The sequence below is a fragment of the Rousettus aegyptiacus genome, unplaced genomic scaffold, assembly GCF_014176215.1.
Source record: "Rousettus aegyptiacus isolate mRouAeg1 unplaced genomic scaffold, mRouAeg1.p scaffold_m13_p_13, whole genome shotgun sequence".
Taxonomy (NCBI): Eukaryota; Metazoa; Chordata; class Mammalia; order Chiroptera; family Pteropodidae; genus Rousettus; species Rousettus aegyptiacus.
Genome location: NW_023416288.1, coordinates 56,746,028 through 56,772,197, shown reverse-complemented (window position 1 = coordinate 56,772,197; position 26,170 = coordinate 56,746,028). Strand labels below are relative to the sequence as shown.

The window sequence follows — 26,170 nt, the reverse complement described above, 5'->3', positions numbered from 1 at the left end:
CACCTGCAGCAAATGCATGAGGCACGTTGCTAATCAGTCTCAGTGATGCTAAGGAAATGGGAGTTGACTCCATTCTACTCATTATCCACAAAACGCCTGGAAGATTACGCTGCGGACAAGCACGATGGGCCACCGCTGATGAGCTGTGATGTGAGGACGCCTGAAAAGCCTCCTTCCCCACCAATAACTCCTGCCCTTGTCTAGCTTTGTGACTGACCTCGTGCCCGGCACGAAGTTCTGCACTAAGAACTCTGCAGAACTCCAGGGACTCTGTGAGGCTCCTACAGAGTCAGGAAGGGCATCAAGCAGGCTCAGGGACTCGCGGACACTCACTGGAACCAGAATACCTCTTCCTTGCCTTATTTTCCATATTTGGATTCCAAATTAGAAATTCAGAATAAAGGATCTGGGATAGAAGAATTTGAGAATCACTGGGTTAAGACAAGTTATCTCTCTGCTTATTCATATATAAGTATATACACTAATATCATTCATACGGAATAATTCAAGTGCAATGTTCTAGAGAAGATAATGTATGAAGTAAAAAGTACCTAGAGTTATAAAACCAATTTCATTTAAACGATATTGAATTTTAAGACTCTCATACAATATTACATACTTTCATGCTTTTTGAGGCAGGATATATATTATCTATAATCTTAATTTTTCTTCATAAACACTATAACATGATGCATTTTACTAGAAAGAACACAGCCATTTTCCTGTTTCCTGTGTTTCTATCAGACTAAAGAGCCTTTTTAATGTCATCACATCTGTATTTTGTTGCTCTCCATTTCCTAAATAGCTTCTTTACAGTTTATAATCTGAGAAACAGATAACTAAGGTTTATAGTCATATGGAAAATTAAGTGAATAAATTCTGAGTGAAGGCCTTAGGTCCTTCTTCAAAAGCAGTAAAGTCATGGACGTTAGTTCCTCAACTGATAAAAACTGTTCCAGTGAGTCAGAATCTTAACTGCTGACTTCTTGGTTTATGACTAAGTTTCAGTTGGTCAAAGTTATTTGAAGTAGCTTGATAATCTTCTGGGCAGAAATTGCTCAAAACATAAAGAATTTTTTGTGTTTGGTGATGTTACAACTTTTATTCACAAGATTTAATCTAAATGCAAAGACAAAATGCAGGAATCATGACATTCTAAATACTATAGGTATTTACTTTTTCTTTAAAAAACTCTTATTTAAGCCAATGCTTCCTTCACTATGAAAAGTGATCCATCAGGAAAAGTCATTAAATTAATTCAACAGGTTAGCTGTTACTCTTCATATTAGTACTTAAGTTGTTACAGAAATTGGCACCGAAACATAATTTAAAAAATAAATATGGCCTGGAGCCCAAACATGCTTAAAAATTAAAATGATAAAAATGTAATAATTCACTCTCACCGGTGACTTTAAAGACGCATTAGGCTTACTGCTTTAAATATCAGGTAGTAAAGTAACCCTAGCGTCCTTACAAAGGGTTTGCTTATTTTGTCAAAGGAAACCCATTAGTTTGAAATCGTGTTTGTGTGTATGTGGCGGGGGGTGGGTGGGGGTAACATTTGTGAGAACGAATACAATATAGGATATAATATAGATCAAAGCCCATCACACCATGATAATATATACAGTGCTTTAAGTTATAAAACGAATTTATCTAAACATTATCGAATTTTGTTTCAACGTCGTTCAACAGTATTGAAAACGGTGACTCACTTCGACAATAATCATGCAGCAATAAGGTGTGCGTTAAGGCGATGGACATAAGCTGACCCGCAGACCTATTGGTGACCGTATCGGAAAACAGTCACGTTGTGACTTGGCCCCGCCTGCTTCTCCTGCGGCCGGCACTGCTGGCCTTTGAAGGGGTGACAGCGCCTCACCACACTTGAGCTCACGTCAAACACGGGAATAAGACTGTCACAGCCTTAGACCACTGGAGCCGGGACTGGGGACGAAAGGATCAGCAGCGAGCGGTGGCAGAAAGTATGTAACTGTCCCTGATAAAGTCGAACCTCGAATCCTATCCCCCTCCACCCCCCACCACTTCCTTTGGTCATAAGTCCCAGATCCATGCATACAGCCGAGAAAGCTATTTGTTCTTCTTTTTGAGCAAGACATGTGAGTTTTGCTAAACAGCAATGAATAGCTCTGGTGGTAGTTAATAGGGTTTGATAGAAAAAGAGAAAGAAGGAAGGAAAGGGGATGGGAGGGAACGGAAAAACTAGTTTCACAGCCCTTTGATTTGTGAAAGGGTTGGGGCCTCCTTGTCGCCCCATGTACCTAAAGTTAATTGTACCCCAGTCATCTGAAGTTTGACCACAAGAAGCATGTACAAGGCTGGCCTTGCCTCTTCCCCAAAAGGCACACGCCAAACAAACCTTATTTCTCCCTGGAGAAGGGGCGACTAGCCCACCTGCTGGCCATCTCTCTCCTGCTGCGTTCTGCGGACACGCCCCTCCACACGTACACACCTGCACGGGTTTCACCTCCATCAGAGGAAACCCTTAGTCCTCAGAGCCAGCATTGCGACACTTCCTTGGTCTCAGGAGAGCTCAGAGGCCAGAGCCTGCTGCTGGCCGGACAATGTTTGGAGCTTGCGGCATCTCCCTCCAGACAGAATTCCCAGACCATGGGCTCCCAGAACTAAGGCAGGGAATTACTGGCCAACGCTGAGGCCACAGTGACAGAAGGCTGTACGGCCAGGGAAGGGGCTCTAGGCAGGAGCCCAACCCAACTGGGGATGGGGAAGGAGGCAGAGAAGACACTCTGGGGAAGGGACCAGACGGAGCACTGGGTGGCGAACGGTCAAGAGAAGGGGGGCCGTGAGGCTGGTGGGTCGGACTGACTAACTTGAACTCTTGCCCACCTGTCTTATCCCCAGCGATTTCTCAGCCCCTCACCTTCCTTAGATCAGAAGAATCATGCTTCTGAGGAATACAACTAAGGGAGGGTTGCTGGTCAAGCAAAGGAGAAACAGCGAGTAAGGCAAGAAGAATTTTATCCTCCCTTCTTGATCCCTTTTGGACACAAAGCTCAGCCTACAGGGGAAGAGTAGAGAGGGTGATGGACAGCAAGGTATAGGTAAGGCCGCTTTCTTTCCTCTTCGAAGGTGAAGAGAATGGGCTGCTCAGTAAAGTGGAGGAAGCTTCCCAAGCTCTTACAGTGTCGGGAACTCGGTGAACTTTCGGTGGGGACCACCTCCATGGGCAACACAAACCGGAACATCACTGCTATGTAACCCAAGGTAAATGAAAACAAGAGTCCTGTGATTTATTTAAAGACCTAATTAAAAGAAATGACAAGCTTACTTGGCAAGTTATGCTTCTCTGGGGAGCCTGGGATGCAATCTGTAAATTGGTATTAAAAAAATGAATGACATTATCAGGAAGTTCCATTAGTGAGATTTCGGGGCTGAAGCACAGCCTCTATTACCATTTGTGTTGGTTTTCCTTCCCCCTCGAGGAGAATACAGGGCATTTCGGACAAACCAGGACGGCCGCTAACTGAGGTTTCAGCACACCCCTATTACGGGCCTTCGTTACATCAGTAAGTCTCTCTGCAACAAGAGGATTTCATCATCCCAGACCAAGAAGTGGAGATGCCACGCGTCCAGAGACATCTGTGGTCCAAGGGGAATCTCAGAGATCTTCTCAGAGGGTCTACCACATGGAGACCTGCTCTGTATTAAAGGCCCCCGCCCTCAGCCCGACTTCTGATGGTCCAGGACGGAGGGGCCTTCCTTTGTCAAGGCCCCGTGTGTTTGCGCCTCTGGAAAGACAAGGGCTTGTTGAGGGCTGAATCCCTCCGAGACGGCCCCTCCCCACTGACACCCCAGATCCTAAGTGATGCCAAAAGCACCTCAGAATATCTAAAGGAACAAAGAGCAGGAACAACAGGAGGTCGAGAAGGGGACTCTTATAAACTATGCCAAAATACGCATGCAGCGCTCAAACGCACACCAACACGCCTCGCTCCGGAATTACAACGCTCTGAGGTGTCCTGCATGAGCGAATTTTTCGTGTCGCTGCAACAGTCTGTTGACCGCTGACCTTTCCAAAGTATATTTTGGACATTTCGTCAATAAATGATGTCAACCATTACTATGGAGATAAAGAAACTCTGAGTGCCATGCAGGGAATAAAAAGGAAGAAGCTTCTGTCCTTCCTCGGAGAAGCTCATGAGCCACTTGAGGAGACAAGAAGGACTTGGGGGGGAAAAAGAGGGCATTAACAAGAGAAGGCCACAGCTGGCTAAATGCTGAAAGAACAGCTCAGAAAATAAGAACTGTACTTTATAGGAGGGCAAAACTCTGGAGGCTGAGTCAGTAAAAAGGGCCTGACAGAGAAAGCAAATTCTCGAATTGGGCCTTAGAAGATGTGTATGTTTGGAAAACCGAGGACACTCCAGCAGGGAGACGAGCCAAAGTCTCATTACGCAGTTGGTACTGAAGCTTCCTAAAAGGCCTCGAGACGGCTTTGGTGTGTGCATGGGGCACAGTCACCGGACTCGCGGGTGTCTGTTTTCATGAGCCGTTGGGCACTTGGTTTTGTGGGTGACGGAGGGGGTCTGCAGGCGTGGGAAGTGGGGACGCTGTCTGTGTTAAGAAGCCAGAGGAGCTGTGTTGTGAGGGCCTGCAAAGAAATGGCACAGGACAGTCCCTGAGAGGCTCACGGTAGAGTCCTGAGAAAACAGAGATTCCTCTGTGTGGGTCCGCGCTGCTATAACCCAACGCCAAGGACACTGCCTGACAAGTCACAGGAGCTCGACGGACATTCCAGAAGGGAGGGAGGGAAGAGGAAAGGAAGAAAGGCTTGCAGAGAAGGGCTTTCTCGCCTCCTCGAGCTCCCAACCCAGCTCCGGTCTGGAGAACGGGTGGCTTTGGAATAATGAGACAAAGCCCACACTGGGATGGGAGTAATCGCACACTAGCAAATCCCAAAGGAAGAGGTTGGGAGGCACCTTCCTTCAGTGCCTCCCAGGGCTGGAAGACCTGCAAACAATAAAGGAAAAGCAAGGTAGAGGCTTCACGGTGCGTTTACCTGAATGGCCCTTTTCAGGAGCACAAAGGAGGCATCTCCAGCGAAGCCCAAAAAATATCTGATGGGAAGGTGAATCCGCAGAATGCCGAGCTCTTACATAAAGGGGAGGAGTTAAGAATGGCGAGTCTGGTACTGCTGCTGTGTGATGCCACCTGTAGCTACAGGCTAGACAGACCCTGGAATGTTTATTTGGGAGACAGTTGTGGGGGTGAGGAGGAGGTGCGCTGGACAGAATTGGGGCCAGCAAGCAGGCCAGACTTCCCAAACAGAAGTCCTGATTCGGTGATGCAGATTTGGCTAGAAAGGTGCATTGAGAACTGAATGCCACAATCCTTAACTCTAAGCCGAGAAATAGAAATTTCAGCCTGCTTGGCAATGAGGGCACTAATAGGTTTTTGAGACTGAGGTAACCAAAAGTAATGATTTAATCTGGTGCCCGTATGTGGCACTATCTGAAGGTGGAAGGAAAAAGATAAGAGGAATGAGATGAGCAATATGTTAATTCAGTCAACCAATAAATGCCGAGTCCCTACTGAATACCAGGCAATGCCCGGGTATCTTTCTAGTCACACGCAGGCCTCCTGGGAGGTTAACACGGATTTCTCACACCTGGGCCCTACATCTCCCAGTAGAATAAGTGATAGCCGAGGACAGCTTCGCTCCCACACCTTGGTCAGCGAGCTACCTGTGTGCACAGCTGACTGCACATCTCATGCTGTGTTACATCTGGAATTGCCTCCAAAGAACTGCAATAAAACTCACTTAATTTGCTCTTCAAACAGCATATTTTGTTCTGTTCTGAGGAACACATTACCTGAAGCAATCTGCATATGAAGTGTTTAAGTTTCTAGAATCACCTCCCCCGAGTAATCTCAGATAGGCCTGTGTATCCAGAGGATAAGCAGGACCCACTTGAGCTAAGGCCCAGAGGGTCGAACTTGAAACTTCCCTAGAGACACAGAGAAAGAATAAAAGTGAGCTGAATCTGAGAAATGGAAAACTTTTCGTCCTCCTGAAGATCAGACGATCGGCGCTCACGTGAAAAACAATTTGCCAAAAACCAAACTGCTAGAAACCGTGTTAATTCAAAGCTGGTTAGAAAGAATGATACCTCACTGCGTTTGACCATTACGCGAGGACAGGACAAAGCTATGACCAGATGGCACAGAATTCATTTGAAGACGGAAAAAGGTACATTATTTCAATAGCTTGCTGTTATATTATAATTTATATCGAATAATTTTCTTTAAGGGTGGTTTAAAAGTGGCTTGTGTTGGTGAATTTAATACATTTTTTTAATGGGAAGAAGGATTCTTGGATGAGCTTCCATCGAAATCTCCATGTGAACCTTAAAAACTACACGTTGGACTTCGATTGGGTATCTAGTGCACACTGCCACCATCTACATAAAATTCAGGTATGTTATCAATATACGAAACAACTAAACACTGCAGCTGTTACTTAGGAAAAGTATGGTGATGGCCTGATCACTCTGTGTTGGGTGACACAAATTTAATGGAAAATACAGCTCTCCACGGCTCTCAGAGCGGCTGTGCAAGGCTGTGCGTGGCCCGGGACAGACTAGCCCGAGATCGTCACGCTGCCTTCCTCCTCCGCCCCCGCCTTCCTGGTCAGGATGCATCAGGAAGGGATTTCCGCCAAATGAACTCAGAGAAACCGTCAGGAATCCATGATGCTATTTCCCCCTCCTCGTTCTCATTTTACCCAAGGACACTTCCTATTTCCGTAACGACCACTATTAATAAATGTATCTGTACTTTGTTGCTCTCGTGTCTTGTCTCTGCTTTGCCTTTTCTTCTGCTCCTTGTCTTTTCTCTTGATTCCTTCTTCCTATTTATTTCCTCTCTGCTTCTCAGCTTCGGTGGCAGCGGGTCCTAGCGTATGTGACCATGGCCGGCCAACGGCTTGATCAGGGGCTACTTTCCTGCCTTGGGTTCTTTCCAGCTGCTTTTGTGGCTGCATCCTATTCAATGTTTACACTCCCTTCAGAGTTATCTCAGACCAAAGCTGCCATGGCTCATAGTAGATGAACGGACGTGTTATACGATGTGTAAGAATATAGATAAACTTGATTATAAGAATATGGACATTTACATGTAGAAATTCATACAATTAGAGTCCTACACACATAAACATAAGTGTACTCACAAACTTCTAGAAGACTGATATGGCTGAGGATAGGCTGGACATATTACAGAAGTCACGGTGAAGACAACAGGAAATGGTGTCTCGATGCTTTCTCAATGGCTCTCTCCAGTTCTGAGGTAGTATATCAAAGGCAGAGCGGAGATCTGAGCCTTAATATAAACTAGAAACATCAAAGTTTGCCTTTTCATCCCTGTTGGTGTAATAGCGACGGATGTGCCATCTTACTTGCAGTACAAATCCTAACGTGTTCTCGTGATCAGTTTATTTTCCAGAAATAGATGAAAATGTTTTTCAAAGGCACGGCTTAGGGTTTCTAAACAATAATTTAGAGACATTTGTTTTCATCTAGAAGATGGCATCTACGTAAGAAGCCACATCGGGTCGTGGTAAATTAGCTATCTTTTCATTCCTGTTTCCTACATCCCAAGCTATTGGCGACATAATTGAGACAAAGTCTTCCAACCAATCTAGCCCAGGAAGACGGCCATTTCGGGCACGGTTCACCAACACTGTATCTTCGATGGGCAATGTGGTTTTCACTCACATACACACACCCATCCACACTGTTTTCAATAAGGGCTTCATTACCGCACACAAGAGTATTTACTAGGAGGATGCTGTGTGCACTATAAACACAGCTCGCTTCCACCACGCAAGGTGGGGACCATTCCCCCACTTTACAGCTAAGGAGCTGAGACCCTGTGAGATTGAGCAACTGGCCCAAGGTGGACGAGCCAGGAGTGGAACTTGATCTTTCTGACTCAAAGCCATCTCTTTCTGTTACGATTTCCTACTTCTCTCTTATTTTCTTTACTAGTGATAGATTAGGGGGGAAAGACTGATGAAGACAGATAAACATGGTATTTAATATGATTGCTTTAGAAAATCTATTCTCACGAGAATCCCATGGGGATGGATAATGTCGACCAGTGCACAACCGCCTGTGCCGAGTGGTAAACGGCTCCCTGTCTCTGTTCTCCATGAGAAGCAGATAAATGGCCTGATGCTGGCTAGAGGGGGCTTAAAACCCCAGAGCAGCCTTCTAGTAGTGAGCATTGTATCGCCCTGTGAAAAGCCTTAAAAATAAGGCAGGAAGTTAAACAGCCTGGACTCTAAGTATGATACTTAAAAGATTGGGTTGATTTGGTGACAGGTCTCTGTGTGTGTGTACGGGTCCTCTCTCTCAACAAACATACCACTCTCATTTATTCATTTATTCCATGAAAACTGACAAACTACTTAGTGCAGTCAGTGTCCTCAGTGCTGAGGACCCAGCAGAGCACAAGACAGGCAAAGTCCCCAAGCTAAATGGAGCTCATGCTCTGGTGGTAGAAACAGACAGATGAGTGAGTGACATTTTTTTTTTTAAGACAGAAAATGCTATGTGCTATAAAACATCAAGAGAATGGAGAAGGGGCACAGAGTCAAGGACAGCCGTTCAGCCGGGCCAGTTGTTATACCCCATGAGACCTGCCTTCTCTTTGATTCAGTGACAGAGGTGACAATTATTACAAGGCCCTCCAAAGTTAGTGCCTGGGCTGAGCCTCTGGGTTTCAGTTTCTGACAATCCACTGGACCCACTTTAACTCAAGAAGGAATGGCTAAAATAACTAATTATGACTGAGTGTTTGTGACTTGCCACACTGTTAATTGTTACATGTGCATTATCTCACTTAAGTTTCACAATGACCAGAAGAAGCAGGTTTTATCCACATTCTATAGATGTAAAACTGAGGCTGAAAGAGGTTAAAACAGTGACCATCATCATTTAAATAGAAAATCTCTGAGCCTGGATTCAAAGCCAGGTCATTCTGTTCCAAAACCCATACAACTCCTGGGCTGAAGACATCGAAGTAGCCTTCTCCATGTCCCTGCATTTTTAAGGCATTACCTTCTGAAATCTACATCTGCCTGGTATGTGAGGTAGGGAACTGATGGACAAGCTCCTAAAAAACAGACGCAATGTCAACCAGTAGAACGGGTCACTTTTATTTGTCACACTCAATTGGTCTCACCCATGACTTAGCGAGACCATATATATGACACACAGCGGCAAAATGACAGGTGAATCTCTAGAAGCCTCAGACAGAGCAATCCCAAACATGAGGTATGGTTGAAACCAAAGTCCACCCAAACTACTCATTAACTCATTCAACCTAATGATATTAAAATATAAGCAAGGACAGTAGAGAAAAAGAAAGGATATGAATATTTGTCAATTAATTTAATCCTTCTACCAATACTGAGAGGCAGATACAATCATGACTGTTTTTACAGAGGAGCCTGCGCCTCAGAGAAGCAGGGTAGAGCCGGGGTTTGCATCTCGGTCCGTGTCTGTCCAGATCCCCACTCTCCACCCTGCCTCAGCCCCACGTCGCACATGGCCTCCCTAGTGCAATTCATTCGTTTACACAATAAAACTGTATTTGTTAAGCTGCAAGCGATATCGGAAGATACCTTAGAATCAAGGTCAGGTGTTACAGGTGGGATCGGCCACTTCTGACAAACATTACCCATCAAAAAAAAAAAAAAAAAAGACGAAAGCAAAATCCATGAACAAAACATTTAAAAAAGTAAAACAGTACCCATCAGCCTACCTACTCACACAAAGGTGACATGAGCCACTTAAAAATAGAGAAGATATATCCGGTAGGAGCATTTTGAAGTCTGACAGTTCCTCTTTTCTCCCACCCAACCTACACGCGCTCACTCACCTAGCTGTCTACCTGCTCCCCTCCCCGCAGCGCTCAGCTCCTGGTGCTCACCTGCCTGTCTGCTCACTTACCCCAAAAGCCACATACCTCTCAGCCAAAACCCTCGGTCAAGGCTGATTTAAGTGTACGTGTGTGTGTGTGTGTATCTGTGTGTGTCTGTGTGTGTCTGTGTGCGTGCGTACGAGCATCCGTGAGCCTCGTGTAGTATCCGTACACCCGGAAAAGGTGACTCACCCTGCAGAATGGCCGCTGTATTTATTTGTTTCCTAGAGCTACCCTAGCAAAGTACCACAAACGGGGCAGCTTAAAACAACAGAAACGTGTTCTCTCGCAGTCTGGAAGCTTCAAGTCTTCAAGCCCTGTCAAGGAGTCAACAGGGCCGGCACCCTTCTGAGGGCCCCGAGGGAAAATGTGTGCGCCTCTTTCCCGACTTCGGATGACAGCCTCCAGTCCTGGCCTTCTCTGGCTCCCAACAGCATCACTCCACCCCCTGCCCATCATCACACGGCCTTCTTCCCTGTGTGTATCTCTGTGTGTCCTCTCTGCCTCTTATAAGGACACGTGTCGTATTCAATCAAGGGCCCACCCTGCTCCAGCACGCCCTCATCTTAACTAATTACATCTCTAACAACCCTATTTCCAGATGACGTCACGTTCTGAGGTCCTCGGGCTTGGGACTTTGGCATACCTTTTGAGGCCACACAATTCAAGCCGCAACAGCTTCCTTATGCCAGGTGCGAGGACCAGGCCACCTTGTGTAGTCCTGACACTCTCTTTATGAAGTAGTTTGGTGGCCCTCTACCCACTACGTGTGACGGCGCCTAGAATCATCTGTAGAGTTTGTTTCTTTCAATATATTCATGCCCGACGCCACTCACTAGAGATTCTAATGTGACAGATCCAGGCTGGGAAGCAACCATTTCCGACAATAAAATTAAAAGGTAAAGTTTCATAAGAGACTGCAGTGCTCGTCCAGAAACGAGCCTCACTGAGGTTGATCTTAACAGCAATACTTTAAGTTACAAAATGGAGGCCGAAAGAGGTGAAATGATACGTCTAAAATTCACTAAGAAAATAGATAAAACAGCAGGTTTTCAATGAAGGTCCGTCTCACACGAGGTCCACTTCCTTCCTACCATCTACGTGTGCTCACGCATCTAGGCAGGTGTGACAACCGTTGTATACATCCACATATGATGTAGGTGAGTGTCTTTTAGGTGTCCCATTACATGTGCATCGGTGTGTGCTCTTTGGATTATTAGTGGAGGCACGAGTTTCTCTGGGAACAAATGCTTAGCAGAGCATCTTTGCATATCTTTTAACAAAGCATGAGGACGGTTTCTACAGATGGTACCCACTAAACTGTGAGGCTGTCACTCATAAGGCACTGTCACTCTCAATACCATCTGAAGTTTCTGGGACTTGGGACTCAGCCCATAAACACAGAGTAAGTGAATGAAGAAACGTCCATCTGTATAAATAGCACCAAACAAGAGTGGCCCTAGTTGGACTTTTATTGAATTTTCCCCCCATAGCCATGCTGGGAAACGGCGATACTTCTGCTTCAATTTCATTATCTCTGGACCCCTTTCTCCCCTCTAGGCCAGAAAAGAAACAGTTGCTAATTTGAGCACTGTCACTGATTTGGAAATAACTTTAATCTCATTAAATATCTGCTGGCAGACATTCTACTGTATTAAATGTCGCCACTAGAGAAACATAGAAGAGGAAGGATTTTAAGAGTTACCCAGTTCAGCCTCAAGGCTTTGGAGCAAACTCTCCTGCGACACTCTTCGTGACCTGTGATGTCACCGCCTTGCTTTCAAGGCCCTCCAATATCAGCCCCCAAATATCAGCCCATATGACAGCAAGAGGTCATGGATTTGCAGGACAGCTTTGGTTTTAAATAGACCATTGCAATGTCCCTGGAAGAGTGGCAGCTTCCCCGATGCCTTTAGTTAGTCAAAGCATCGTACGGCCATGCTTCATGAGCACACAGACCTTTGTAACATGCAAGTTTTGGTTCAGAAAACATGGACACATGCACACCGCCATCCGCCCTTATTTCCAATGCTTCCTAACGCATGCCCTTTGAGATGCTCGTGCATGTCTCACAATTGCCTCCTCCCTTGCACAAAGCTCGTCCCTCCTCCCCCTGAGTTTGCCTGTCTTCTTCTCCCAGCCTGAACTGTCCTCCTTCCTCACTTCCATTTATGTAAATCGTACCCATCTTTCAAAACTGTGCTCAAGCCCCATTTCCATGGAGCCGCCTCTGTCTGCTCAACCCACACTGACTTCTCCCTTCTAACTTCTGCCCGTGACATTTGCTTTGCTAAAACAGGGTCATGAGTGAAAGGCACGTCTTAAGTGATGGATTCTTTCCTCCTCCAAGTTTTCTGCCTGCACTTTGTTCAGAAGGTCAGCTTTCTTCAAAGGCGGCTCATTAAAGAAAACGAGAATATAATAATCTACTTACGAGTGCATTTTTCTTACAAAACTGTTGTTCCATCCTGAGAAAGCTGCAGATAGAACGTTTTAATTGGAGGCCGCCTTGGCGATCTCACCCCACCTCTTAGCCAAAGCAGATATGCATCCCGCCCACAGCATCAGGAAGGCCAGCCAACTGATGTGTAGACATGCCGTTTGAGCCCACCTCTCCAGGCACCTCGCTTCCTTGCTGGGCAGATCTGGTTGTTAAAATCCTTCCTTATGATATAGTATTTTCTCAAAGTTAAGTTTGTGAACCATCTATCTGCACTGTAATTATTTGAGGTGCTTGTTAAAATCAGATCCCCAAGTCCAACTCCAGGTCTACCGAGTCAGCTCAGTGTTCGGAGTGAAGAGAGAAACAATAGCCTACATCGTTAACGGATTTTCCCAGAGGATGTTTATTACCCCACACTGTAAGAGCTGCTGTTAGAGTCGGTGGATTCCACCGTATCAAGAACTTGGTTCCACCTTCCTAACCACAAAGAACAGAACACTTCAAACCCTGGAAGCTGTCCATTCCCTCTCCCTTTGCCCTTTAATACTCTGTAGCAACCTAGGTTACTTACTACAAAGGTACCTACCCCAGACCAACTTGAGTACACTCCTCTGGGTCTTTTTTCCTGCTTTTCAATGTCTCCTCAAAATATGATGCCCAAATGAGGTGGAAAGAGCTAGATTTTTAATGCTTTCACTTCATACTGCCAATTTTGTGAAGTATATCAATTTACACCCATGCCAGCTGACCATGAGACTAAATCATTACTAAGCATTAGCATTTTGTAGATCCCCACAATTGAATAGGCACATGATGTTGACTCCTCACTGTTGTTTTAATTTGAGTGCCTTCGTTTAGAGTTTTCACATACATATTGGTCCTTGGTAGTTCTTTTGTGAATTGCCTGCTCCTGTCCTTTCTGTTTTTTTTTTTTTCTTTTAATTCATTATGTCAGTCGTTATGGCAAGTAAGTCCTTTCAGTGCATTATCTCATTTAATCCTCCAAACATTTCCTTCACTTTATGGGTGAAGAAACTGAGCCTTCAGGAACTTATAAAGAGGAAACAGAGTGAGGTCCTCAGGTCCTCACTGATTTATTCCTTCATTTAATGAACTTTTTTTTTTTTTTTTTTGGAGGAAAGCTCTTCATCTTCCAGAAACTTTATAAAGTAAGTTAATAGAGCCAAGTATTTGGAATGAAATTTTGAGAAGGGTTCAAAAGAACACTGGGAATTTTCACAATTCTATTACCTCATTACATTGACCTAAAATTCCCTTTATTCTCCTTGCTTTTCCTGGCCTAGAGGGAATAGTGCCTAAACTATAATCAGTGGATAGCAATGCTAATTACTGATACAAAGTTTGAAGAGTTCAAAAGTATACATGCAAGTAAGATTGGGTTTTACTTTTCTATTTCTGATGATCAAGAGCAGTTTTTATGCAATTAACTAAGATCCCAATGATAATTATTTATTGAATTTTAGTCCAAATAGCTGAGCTTCTCTTAGTTATGGTTAATTTAATCTAACTCCATGCAATTACATTTCCATTAAAAATACATATGCATAAGTATTTGAATCAATTGAATTTACATCCAGATTAAAAGAAATGGAGACAATTAAGTACAAATCTCAGTTAGAAACAAAATTAAAAATAATTTAATCCTACTGCATTTTTCTACCAAGAAGGTAGCTAAGGCCCCAAGGTCAAGAGTCCTCCATGTCACAGTGACCAGTAACATCAAGATCCAATTTAAATTGAGAGTCTGTACAACAACTCAGAACCTGGGCTTTTCACTGACACTTTACAGTTCCCAACTTCCCTCAAATGAACCCTGGTCCTCCAAAATTCTCATAAAGTTTTCCAAACAAAACCTATAAACCAGGCATCAAAACAGCTAACGTAATTTTAAAAGTCTTGGCTCCCCAGCTATGTGATTCCAGGCAGCCTAATAAAAGTCCTTGGGGGCTATATTCTTCTGTAAGCTTTGACTGAAACTCAATTTTTTCCTTATTAGTTATTAATAGAAACATATTCACTTGTAATTTCAAGATCCTAGATTTTCCCCCAAATCTTTCTTTCATATAATAAACAAACATAAAAAGAAAAAAAAATTTTTTATTATGTTGATGATAATGCCCATTTCCCCAAATAAAAAGGAATGTCTCTTCTTTCTCTACCATTCCGATTTCTGATCGCATTCTTTATGGACTCATAATTTTAAACCTCACAAAACCTTTAAGTTCACTTTCTCAACAGGAAAATTTTAGTGCCTCACAACTTACTGCCTGGCAACCATGTTCTCTTCACAGAACAAAAAGAGAATTTAACCTTTAAACAGATTGTTCTCGATAGGGACACAAAGTAAGTTCTAAAAAGCAAAGGATATTCATTCTGATGTGGTTGACTGTTGATTGTTTATATGGTTTCTAAAATTTTATCCTCCAGAACTTGGTCTGAATTATTTGCCAACCTACACTCACTACCAGACAGGTGTTTCCACCCATCCCCCACGTTCAACCTCCAGTATAGCCCTCCACTGCACACACTCCCTACGAAGGAGACACCCCACCCCCGCACACACAGACCCTTCCTCCACACACAGACCTCTCCCTACACAGACACCCCCTCCGTAAGGGTACGTTCCCTCATATACACTCTCCCTCCCTCCCACCCATCCTACAAACAAAACCAATCCCGAGTGTCATCATAAAGTCACACACTAAACCTAGGTTCGGCCTGCACAATCAGGCCCTAAACGCATTCAAACTGATCCCATGAAAGCCATGTTAACTTGATATACTCTTTCTGTCACAAGGCACAAGCTCTTCCAAACCTCTCCTTGGACATTTAGCCAAGGTGACCTTCTGGCTGGGAGGTCTCCTCCCCACCCCCACAACCCACCATCGCTCAGAGCCCCGAGGTATGAGGACCAAACACACTCACTGCAAATCTGACTTGGCAGTTCTCCTCGCCCAGGTAGCACAGGTCTCCTGAGACGTTAGTCTCCATCCACAGGTGCTCTCCATTCACGGCGTTCTCCTGGAAGGAAAAGACCCACTGACTTCAGTTTGCCTTCTCAGGCATCAATGGAAGAAGCTCTCAAGTTCAGTTTTTGTAGGCAAGAGAGTTAGGGAACCCATGGAGTTTAAACACGTCTCCTTTCACCTCACCCCTGAAAATGCTGCTGGTGTTGGTCCTACTGAAATTCTAGAAATGGAGAAAGGTATTTGGAAATGCTTTGAGCCAAAAACTACAACAGACATTAGGTCTATCGATGCTTTATCCATGGATGTGTTCATCTCTGAAATACATATTAAACAAATGAGGGGGGGGGGGACTCAAATTGTTCAATGAAGGGCTTATTTATCCAGGCCCAACATCGCAGATTTCATGACAATGGAAACCAAAGTTCTAGTCAAAGATGCCTTTACTGAACAAATTAGCTGTGAAGGAGGATGTAGCTGCATTAAAGTACTTTAAGTAAAGACTGTCAGAAAACACATTTATACCAATAATGGGTAAATTATACTTCTAAGCCAGAGGTTTCTTGAAACTCAGTCTTAAGTCATCGTGTACTCAAATCCTAATAAATTTCTACTAAAAATCCAAACATAAACATTCGACTAATTCTGTAGGGCCTTTATCCAGTTAATTCGAACTGAAGGGTTTTCTTCCTTTTAAAAATATTCGAATACTTCCTGTGGCAAACAGAATAATTGTAGGTTTGGACCCTATAAGTTTACAAATAATGAAAGATAAGGACAATATTTTTATTAATTAATTAAATTAATAGGTACTTCTTTTTTTTGCTAGGTATCCCAAAGAAATTGCTCTCCACAATCTAAAGTATTTTACTTTAGATTTATCATCAAATTTATCATCCAACTTTAACATATGACCATTTATAGAAGAATATCTCTTTTCATCCTTTTTTTCTTTAATTTCATCAGTAAACATGTATTCCACATCACTGGCTCCAGGTGCTGGGTTAGTGTGGTCATCCAGGAAATAAACTCTACCAGAGAACACGGAAATTACCCAGCACAAAAAAAAATTTTTTTAATGCCTACAGTGCCTGGTATTTCAAGGTGCTCTCCCATCCAAGTACTAACCAGGCCCGACCCTACTTAGCTTCCGAGATCAAATGAGATGGGTCACGTTCAGGGTGGCATAGCCGTAGACCAGAATGTGGAAATTAAACACATTAAGTATAGCAGTGAATACTAAGGAAACCTAAACACAGCAAAAACTCCTGCCGACTCTCTTAGAAAGTGGAGTATAAAATGCTGCAGTGGGGGAATGGCCAAAAAGGGAAATACCAGTCTGGACAGGCCAAAAATGAAGTCCTGGAGATCAAGTAAGGGAGGCAGGAGTGGGCAAGCCTGGGAGCCAGGCCTTCCAGCATATTGCTCACTCGCTGGGCTAAGAGGCTTCATCCCCGGCCAGGGGTTGTCTGCCGGCTGCATACTGCATACTGACTGCCGAGAAACCTTGCCTCTGATACACGCACAGCAGGAAGGATTCACTAAACTCACTCTCGAGCCGGGGATCTGATTAGAAAGACTGATCTTTGTAAGGAAAGAGAGAAAGAAAATGATGGAGGCTTCCTGCCACTGTGGATCTGACACCCTGGTCCTCAAATTTGATGGCTTGTTAAAACGATCTTGTGAGTTTTTAGGGCACCATCCCTAGAGAGACTATTTTAACTCATCTGACATCGGGAGTTTTAAAAGTACTGGAGGTGGCCATAGCTTACAGCAGAGTCTGAGACCCGATAATCCAATAGACCCTACCCTACCTCTTCAGGCTTTTTAGAAAAGAGATTCTAGAACTTGTCCATGACTGATCTATTAGACTTGATACTTCTCTGCCCTTGTACAGCCACCAGAGAAGGTGAGAGACGAAGAGAGATGTGGCATAAGCTCACCCAGAGGGATCAAAAGGAAAGAGACATGAAACCATAGACACATAGCGAGAAAGTTCAAAGTTAACAAGACAGATCCTGGGGCTAGGGAAAAGGAAACGAACTCACACGAGCCTTTAAAGAAGCGATAAATTAAGTTAAAACATTCATATATTTACCTAGTAATCTCACTTTTGGGGATGTGCCCAAAGGAAATAGTCCTAAAGGAAGAAAAATCTATGTACATTCGGAAGTTTCATTTCTCTCCTAGGTCTTTGTAGCCAAGACGGCTAGCCATTCACCAAAACCATTTATTTTTCTTCCTGAACACACAGCTAGGCCTTATTATTACCCAGCCTCCTTTGCGATTAGCTGTGGCCCTGTGACCAAGTTCTAGCCAATGAAACACGAGCAGGAGTGGCGTGCGCTGTTTTCAGTCTTGGCCCATTAAAACCTCCCACATGCATTCCTATGTGCTCTATTCCCATACATGTACCTGGAAAGTCAACTTCTGGGATGAAGATGTAAGAGTGACTGTCTGCTTGGGTCACTGAGTAATGAAGGAACAGAGTCAACCCTCTACCCAACCTGTCTGGCACAGTCCTGGTCTGTTACAGGAATGAAAAATAAATTGTATTTAGCTATTACATGTTTCAGTATTTTTTTTATTGCAGCTGGGTCTACTCCAACTAATACAGACTTCTTCTCTTTGCTCTCTTCTTTCATTATCTACATCAACCCCAAGTTACTCACCACGCACTGAGCAGTGTGTCTAATCTCTAAGTCCTTGTTTCTTCTGCTCTGAACTCTAATTCTGACATTCTCTCTGATATCTCACACTGCTGTACAAATATTTCCTTTAAAACATAACTATGGTTATGCTTCTTTCTTGCTCGGGATGCTTAAATGATTTCCTAATTTTTTATAAAATAAAATCCGAATGTAACCACACATCCTAGACCTTCCATTAATGGCACCCATCTGTCTCTCCTTGACCTTTCTTATTCACTGACATACATTAACTCTCTTGTCACTCTTCTCTAAATATAGACATACTCTCCTTTTAGTGTACAATTTTGTGTGTGTGTGTGTGTGTGTGTGTGTGTATTCCATTCTCCCCACCCAGGAACCTCTTTCTCTCTTCACACATCCATCTTGAAATGCCATCTCAAATAGTATACAACTCTGACTATCCATCTGTGCCAGACCAAAGAAATGAAAAAAAATAGCTCTTCCATTTCTAAATGAAGATAACATTTCTTCTGTATCTGTGAGTGCTCAGACAAGTCTCTATAGATATAGATATAGATATATTTATGTAGATCAATGTCTATATATATAAATCTAGCCGCCTACGAGTAGAGATACACATAGGAAGATATATCTGGATATCTAGATGTCTAGATTTCTAGTTATAGATATATAGGTATGATTCCTTGCTCTCAAGTCCTACTAAAATTCTAATAAGAGTTATAAGTAAAAAGATCAAAGTTGCAGGGGGTTGTGTTATACACTAAATAACTTTAAAGATAGATTGCACTGACACCAAGAGCAAATAATTTACATAAAATGAAGCCATTTGCTTATAAAAAAATGTTTAAAACAATAAGAAAATTATAAATATGTATGCTATGTAAATGTTCTTACAAAATCAGAAGGAAAAAAACTATGTGTGTGTGTGTGTGTGTGTGTGTGTGTGTGGGTGTGTGGGTGTAGACTACCTCCCCCTGAAAATTTTTAAGATAGTAGTAGGTAAAATCGGTCTTGGATGATTTAGATCTGTGTTGTCCAGTAAGCATATGGCTATCCTATTGAGCACTAGAAAGTATGGTTAACACTGAGATGTGCTGTCAAAGTAACATTCACAGCAGATTTTAAAGACTCAGTGTGAAAAAAGAATGCAAACCATCTCGTTGATCATTTTTATAATTATTACATGTTGAAACAATATTTCTGATGTATTTGGTTAAACAAAATATGATGCTAAAATTCGTTTTACCTATTTCTTATCATCTTTTTCAATGTGGCTACTAGAAAATTTAGTTTTTAGGCTGATATCTATTTCTGTTGGGCAGTGTTCGGTTAGCTAATCACTCGCCAAGGGGCAGAAGATCAGACCCAGGTACTTCTCAGTGACCTGTGAAGTTATAGGAGTCTACGATTTTTCCCCAGAAGCCCGTATAATTTAATTTAACATTCTCACAATTTTGGACTAGTGAGAGTTCATGAAATCATGCTAGATATGTTTCAATATTAACTTGGCAAACAGGTCCAGGGCCTTCACTGATCTATAGCTGATTAGTTCCTCATGCTCTCTCAGCAATCTGATCTCTGGAGCAGTCTGCCAACATTTTTTTTTTTTTTAAATGGAAGTGAGAGTAGAGAAAACTGTTGGGGTGGAAGTCACTATCGGTGATGACACCCAACCCCAAAGGTAAAAATGCGGAGGCCTGAGCGTGTGAAGAAGGTGCGCGTCTGCTAGGACCTGCCCTTTGAAAAGAGACCGAAATGAGAACATGTGCGCACACGCACACGCACATGCACACGCACGCACCTGCCTCCTCCCGGCTTTTCATTCAAGGTTTCCAGAGATAAGATGGCCTAGTTTCATAACCCAGTTTAAATCAATCCCCCATGAAGACCGTTTTCCCGATCTTGTCCCTGAACCAAACAGCGAGGCAGCGCACTGACGATGTTATGCTTCCCCCTGCCTAGGAGAAAGTGCTTCTGCTCTTAGCATCATCAGCTACAGGAAGGGAAAGGTGGTCTGGATAGATCTGGCTTTGTTGGTGTGGAGGCTTTGTTTTCCACAGCCTTCGGGACTGGAGGAAATTTTCCTCGGAGAGGGGGGAAAAGTGAATTGAAATCAAGGATGCTAAGTTTAAAACTAATATGCCCTTTAAGAAAGATCTGGGTGGCTTTTCCACCATTTCTTGGAGAGCTATTTTAGGCAATGTAACGGGGGGAAAAAAATCGTAAAACAGCAGAGAGAGAATAAGACCCACCTCCTATGTTCTCTGCTATAATCCTAAAAACAAGGAAGAAATCTCCAAGTCAGATAAAGTGCATCGCAGGAGAGGCATGTGACATTTAAGAGAAGATATACATTATTTATGCATTAGACACGCTTCTAAGTGGGCTAGCTCACTCCAAACTGGAAACTTGGATTCTAGCCCAGGAGATGAGAATTTTTTTTTTCCTTTTTGAGCATTACTCCCTTTCTAGCAATTTAGTTTGTTTTCCCAAAAACTAGCTTGGCTGACATGCATGGCATGGTGACAGTGGGAGCATCCTCTGCAGGTCGCCACTGCAAAGATGAAGTGAAGAATGGGAAAAACTCGAACAACCGTGTGGTGCTTTAAGACAACACAATGCATTGTATGAGCAAGGGCAGTTAAGAAGAGCTGCTGGGGATTCAAATCACATAAAGCCGTTTATTTTTCATGCAGGCTTTAGACTCATGTCTACCACACCTTTCAGAAACAGAGATTATCTGAGTGCCTACAACTCCTGGGGAAATGTCCCCTTCTCGCTGATGGAGTAGGAAAGCTGTCATCAGTCAGAGCCCTCACATCAGTAACCGGACAGCCACGAGGCCTATGATGTTGTCTTTTCTTCCACGAGAGAAAAAAACTAGCAGAAAACATTGCCCCTCCCTTCCAGGAATCCCCAAATCTAACTGAGGACCTAGGATAAGAACAATGGCTAAAACACATTTATTGGGTTCGAAGATTTGTAAGGCAATGCACGGTGGGTAGAGATATTATGAAGAATCGAAGCAAAAAGTAAATAAAACCGACAGAATCGGTTCGACTGAGAATATGAGCATGGCCTGGCAGAGAGCGAGACAGGAAGTCTCTGGAGGAAATGACAGTTTCCACTTTGGGCAGAGCCAACTGTCCACGGCTGTCGGCAGGACACTGAGGCACCCTACCAAAGACGACTCTGGCCACTCCCACACATCGGCTTGAAGGGCCCTCACCCTGACATGCGTGGGGGGAAAGTCCTGTGCAAGAGTGACAGCTGGCAAAAGGTCAACCGGAAATGAGGTTACGTGAGGCAGAGGTCCTCTGAGTCACAATGAACCATCTGAATAGATCGGAGCAGGAGAGAAGCTTTGGACTTTGAGGGACGGACTAACATCGAGAGAGAGTATAATCACTAAGCAGGGAAGTGAGAATATTAAAATGGAATACTTGAAGGAAATTCTTAAGACTGTGTATCCGAAGCATAATAACTGGCTCCTGCAATAGTGTACGCCTGGCCAAAATGCACAAGCGCCTCCAGTCTAGGCTCACTGACTCAGTGCTCGCCTGCATCTCAGCACCCCTCCGAGCCCTTTACGGAAGGATACTTAGGAAACAATCGGGCGCCTTTAGCACATATACTGGAGTCAGGACAGCGCCCTTTGGGATTCTATGATAAGCCGACATCATATGATAAGAAGATGAAGATCCTACTTTTGGGTTCACCCTGATTTCTCTTGCGACTTCACAGGCACCATGAACAGCTTTGGTATCTGTGAGAGGAGAGGGGAGGTGACATTAGTCAGGGGTCACAGTACTAGAGGCCCTTGGGTGACCCTCATCCCCCTGAACCAAACAGTAATGGAGCAGAGAGAATTTCAACCCCCAGTGTCGGGGGACGGGGGACAGATTGGGTAACAAAGTGACCTTGTCAGCCCCGTTCTGCCAGAAGCATCACTTAGTACTACTGGGGCCTTTTACCTTCACCAAAGGCAAAACTTTGGAGTTCCTCCATTTTTAATTTTTTTTTTTTAATTCTGGCCAACCTTCCCTTTATTTGGAAGACTCTTAAGATACTCCAAGCCAAATCAGAGCTTAATAAATAGTAACAGTAAATGAGTAAAGATGGATCATTGAAACACACTTAGTCCCGAAGAGTGGGCCAATACAGGGAAATAGTCATGCCGCTTCTCCACCGGGGAGCAGAGGAAGAGGAAATGGCAGAGAGAGGTCACGCCGGAGGACTAGTCTTGCACTTTACACAGAGCAAAGAAAATCCTGGTTTAGCTCTTTGAATAGATGTGTAAACCGAGCTGACATAAATGAAACGGGTGAAAAGCACATTCATTAGGAAAAGTCAAAAATTTTGAGGCAAAGGCAAGCAAAGCCTCAGCAAAAGAATGTACATGGGGGTGAGGACAGCCTCTTCAATGAATGGTGCTGGGAAAGCTAGGCAGATCCATGCAAAGCGAAACTGGACCACTGTCTTACGCCATATACAAGAATAAACTCGAAATGGACCAAAGACTTAAATGTGAGATCCGAAACCGTAAAAGTCCTTGAAGAAAGCACAGGCAGTAAAATAAACTCTCTGACATGAGCTTTAGCAATATTTTTTTTGGATCTGTCTCCCCAGGCAAGGGCAACAAAAGCAAAGATAAATAAATGGGACTGCATCGAACTAAAAAGGGTTTACGCAACAAAGAAAACCGCCAACAAGACGAAAAGACTACCTATCGAATGGGAGAAAATATTTGCAAATGACATATTTGACAAGGGGTTAATAAACAAAATATATAAGGACCTCATCACACAACTTGACATCGGAAAGTTGCTAAAATGGTTTTAACCATCTGTTTCTCCCTCTCTTCTGGAAATGTCTTACACAATTGTAGTGAGGAATTACAGGGCTGGTCACTGTTTGGCTTTTGTTTGCTAACAACACTGTTAGCCCACAATCATTTTTTTTTTCCTCAGTCATATCTTATAACTCCTGACACAGCATATCTCCAAATAAGCCCTCAGATGAAGTCTTTTCAGACGAGGCTTTCAGTTTTCCCTCCACAGTTAAACATTCCCAAAGTGCTTCCTGCCACCGTGATAATTCCACAGGCCACCTTGACAGGGCGCCCACAAGCAAAGGAGAGGGAGGAATAAAGAACCATGACCCGTGAACCCCGCCTTAGTTCCTATTTGTTCTTCCCCTACTATGTATTATTAGCCTCCCACCACTAGCCCAAAATACCATTTCGATGAAATATGAGAGTGCATACCTCTCTATGGGAATCAGAAAATAACACGTTTTAAGTCGAGCTTTGGCTCAAGCAGGACACTTCATTTTAAAAGCGTTTGTACTTCCAACATCAAATAGGGATGTTGTGTCCTTCCCCTCAGTGCGCTGATGCCCTCCGTTCTCTTCTGTTCTAGGGGTCACCACCCTGCATTTTAGCCGTTGACTAATTTTCTGCCCACTGCATTCTAAGCTTCTTGAAGGCAGAACCCACATCTTCTTCACCTAAGAATCCCAAGGGACCGACATGGGTTCTAGAACCAAGCATGTACTCAGCAAATCCGTGATGGATTAATGAATTCATCAATTGCTCTATTTCTAAATAATTAAATCTGCAGTTTACAAAGAGCTTTCACACTTACCGCCACCTATGATCCTAACGACACCCATGAAATTCCCCTTAAGAGGAGCCACAATCGTCCCCATCTACAGACAAGAATACAGAGGCTGAAAGAAATCACATGTCTTGACTAATGCCACACAAGGAGCAGAGAAAGGATTTAATGAATGTCTCTGTCTAAAGGATATAAACTCTCTCTCATTAAAATTTTGCATCTCAAATAGAAAACCATTTGGGACATCATGAATATTTAACTTTTTCGGGTCTCTGATTTATAACACACCTGTGTTACAACACACGCTCATCATTTGTCCATGCATGTCCTTCTTTGATTTTATTCATCAGGTTTGTTTCTATACATTTAATTCTTTTAAATTATGTGAACACTCCATTGTAGTTTAAGAATTCATTAAAGAGTTGTCCTAGAATAAAGGGAGACTCCAGGAGAGGAACATTTTTCTTGGACAATAATTTAACATGCGGAGGAGGTATCTGAACAATCTCAGGACCAATGTAGAATAAAAATGTTTGTAAGTGTCGCTTGGGAGAGAGAGAGAAATATATTACAATATAAGAGGACATTAAATCATGGCATAGGAGCTAAAAAATAAATTGCATTTTAAAACTCCTCTCCTTGCCCCCAACCCGCCATGCTCTTATAAGAGATAAAGAACGTGAATTTCCACTCTGTTTAACTAAACTCAAAATGCTAAACAAGACCCATCATCAAGGCCAGATTGGCAGGATTTCAGAGCAGCCCTCCTCTCTCTTCATGCTGTTCCTTACGTTTTTTTTCAGAAAGGGACAAAACCTTTCAATTCACAGTTAAAGACGTCTTTGACCAAGAACTTGACTCATTGATGACTCACATTAAATGTATTCTTATGGACTTAAGAATTTCAGACTTGCAATCTTCAACTTTAGTTAATAGCTTCCATGGAGGTATTTTGGTTAAAATCAGCAAACATACCCACTCCCACTGATACAAGACCAATCTACCTTTGAGTTAGGAGAAGAAGTCTAACAGACGGGAGGATATGAAGCCCCTGGAATACAACATGAGGTCATCCTCTAACGAAAGCAAACAAACAAAAGCACCAGAAAGGAAAAGACAGCTTGAGCTAAGGGTAAGTTCTATTCATCATCAACTTGGAAGGAACCAGCAAAGCATGTGCTATGTTCCTAGGAGTCTGAAATAAAAATGGCTTAGATATCTGAAGGTTGGTCAGTGAGCAAGACTGAAAATTATTAAGCCTCGCTTGCAGCTCTAGGAACCGTGAGAAAGAGTGAGACATGCATGCAGCTGAATTACGTTTAAATGAAAAAGCCAACACCTACACTCCAATCCAGAGTCGCTCTGGGCTCCTTCGCTGGACCATTTGCCACAGGAAGGCTGAGGGGATGTGCAGGAGCCAGGTGCTGCAGGCCTGCCCGTGAGATTGCTTTCCTGCAGCAAGAAGAAAGAAAAAAAAAAAAAACACAAAGAAAAACCAACATCAGAAGGTAACACTGAGCTAAAAATTTCCCGTGGGATAGAAACGATGCCTGTGCCAGTCTTCCATATGTGCGAACCTTGGCAAATGTCTTAGAACGCATCTCTCTAAAGTTCATGGCGAAGGTAGAGAGTGGCAGGTAGATCTCAAAGACTGGGAGATTGAGAGGGCCACTTTGGGGCAATATTTCTGGCTTCAAGACCAGAAATTAAAATGTAAGACCCTATTTAGGGTAGAGGGCAGAATGCAGGTCTCTGTTTACAGAAAAAAAAAAAAAAAAAAGCCCTCGGGCTGGGGTTGGGGGCCGCAATACTTGGACGGTTTTAAAGCAAGAAAAGTAGGCTCATGAGGACTTCTATTGAAATTCCTCTATTTCTCACCAAAGGGCTTTCCACGCTGGTCACAGCTCCAAGTTCACTCTTGCTCCTCTCAAGAACATCCTCCCATACCCTTGCAGAGGACCTCAACAGATAGCCAAGGTTCGAAATGGGAGAACACTGATTTGTATTTGTCAAGAAGTTGCAAACGCTCCAAGAAAGATCTGTTACCAAGGTCCACAGCAAGAAAAATCCAGAACGCATCAGGTGGATTTTAGGTTTGATGAGTGGAACATAACAGAATTCAAGTGAGAAAAGAGGGAATGAACCAGATGAGGCTGAAAAACCTTGGTCTGCAAACATAAGAGATCAGAGGAAACCCTTTAGGATGCAAATCTGACTATTGTTGAGCAAAAGGAAGGAAGGTGGGATGAGAAGGAAGTGGAGAGAATGAGACAGAAAGATAAAGGAAGAAAGTGAGGGGTCACCTACCCCATGGAGATCTTATGGTATCAACATGAATAACAGAAGTTCAATTTCTAAACAACTCCCCCAAATACGTCAGGCAAGGGTCTTGAGCTTAAATACGAATGCTGACTCGTGAACTAAGTGGCCGCCTAGAAGGGACATGAGGGTTCCCTCCACACAAGAGTCCAGGTGTGCTCTGAG

The 26,170-nt window shown here is 43.4% G+C and overlaps 1 protein-coding gene and 1 pseudogene across 12 annotated transcripts in view; both read right to left on the bottom strand.

Moving 5' to 3' along the window:
• The window catches only part of DGKI (diacylglycerol kinase iota), a 367,036-nt gene that overhangs the window by 216,749 nt on the left and 124,117 nt on the right, over nt 1–26,170 (bottom strand). For 11 of the 12 annotated variants that reach the window (XM_036230859.1, XM_036230852.1, XM_016122880.2 and 8 more), the window contains exons 2-3: nt 25,030–25,138; nt 15,356–15,451 (exon numbers count right to left, since the gene is read on the bottom strand). In XM_036230859.1, coding sequence (XP_036086752.1) covers nt 15,356–15,421 — 66 coding nt within the window. In that variant the 5' untranslated portion in view covers nt 15,422–15,451; nt 25,030–25,138. The remainder of the gene's footprint in view (nt 1–15,355; nt 15,452–25,029; nt 25,139–26,170) is intronic. The other variant, XM_036230860.1, reaches the window with a different exon arrangement.
• On the bottom strand, nt 16,476–16,594 carry LOC118611197 (annotated as a pseudogene).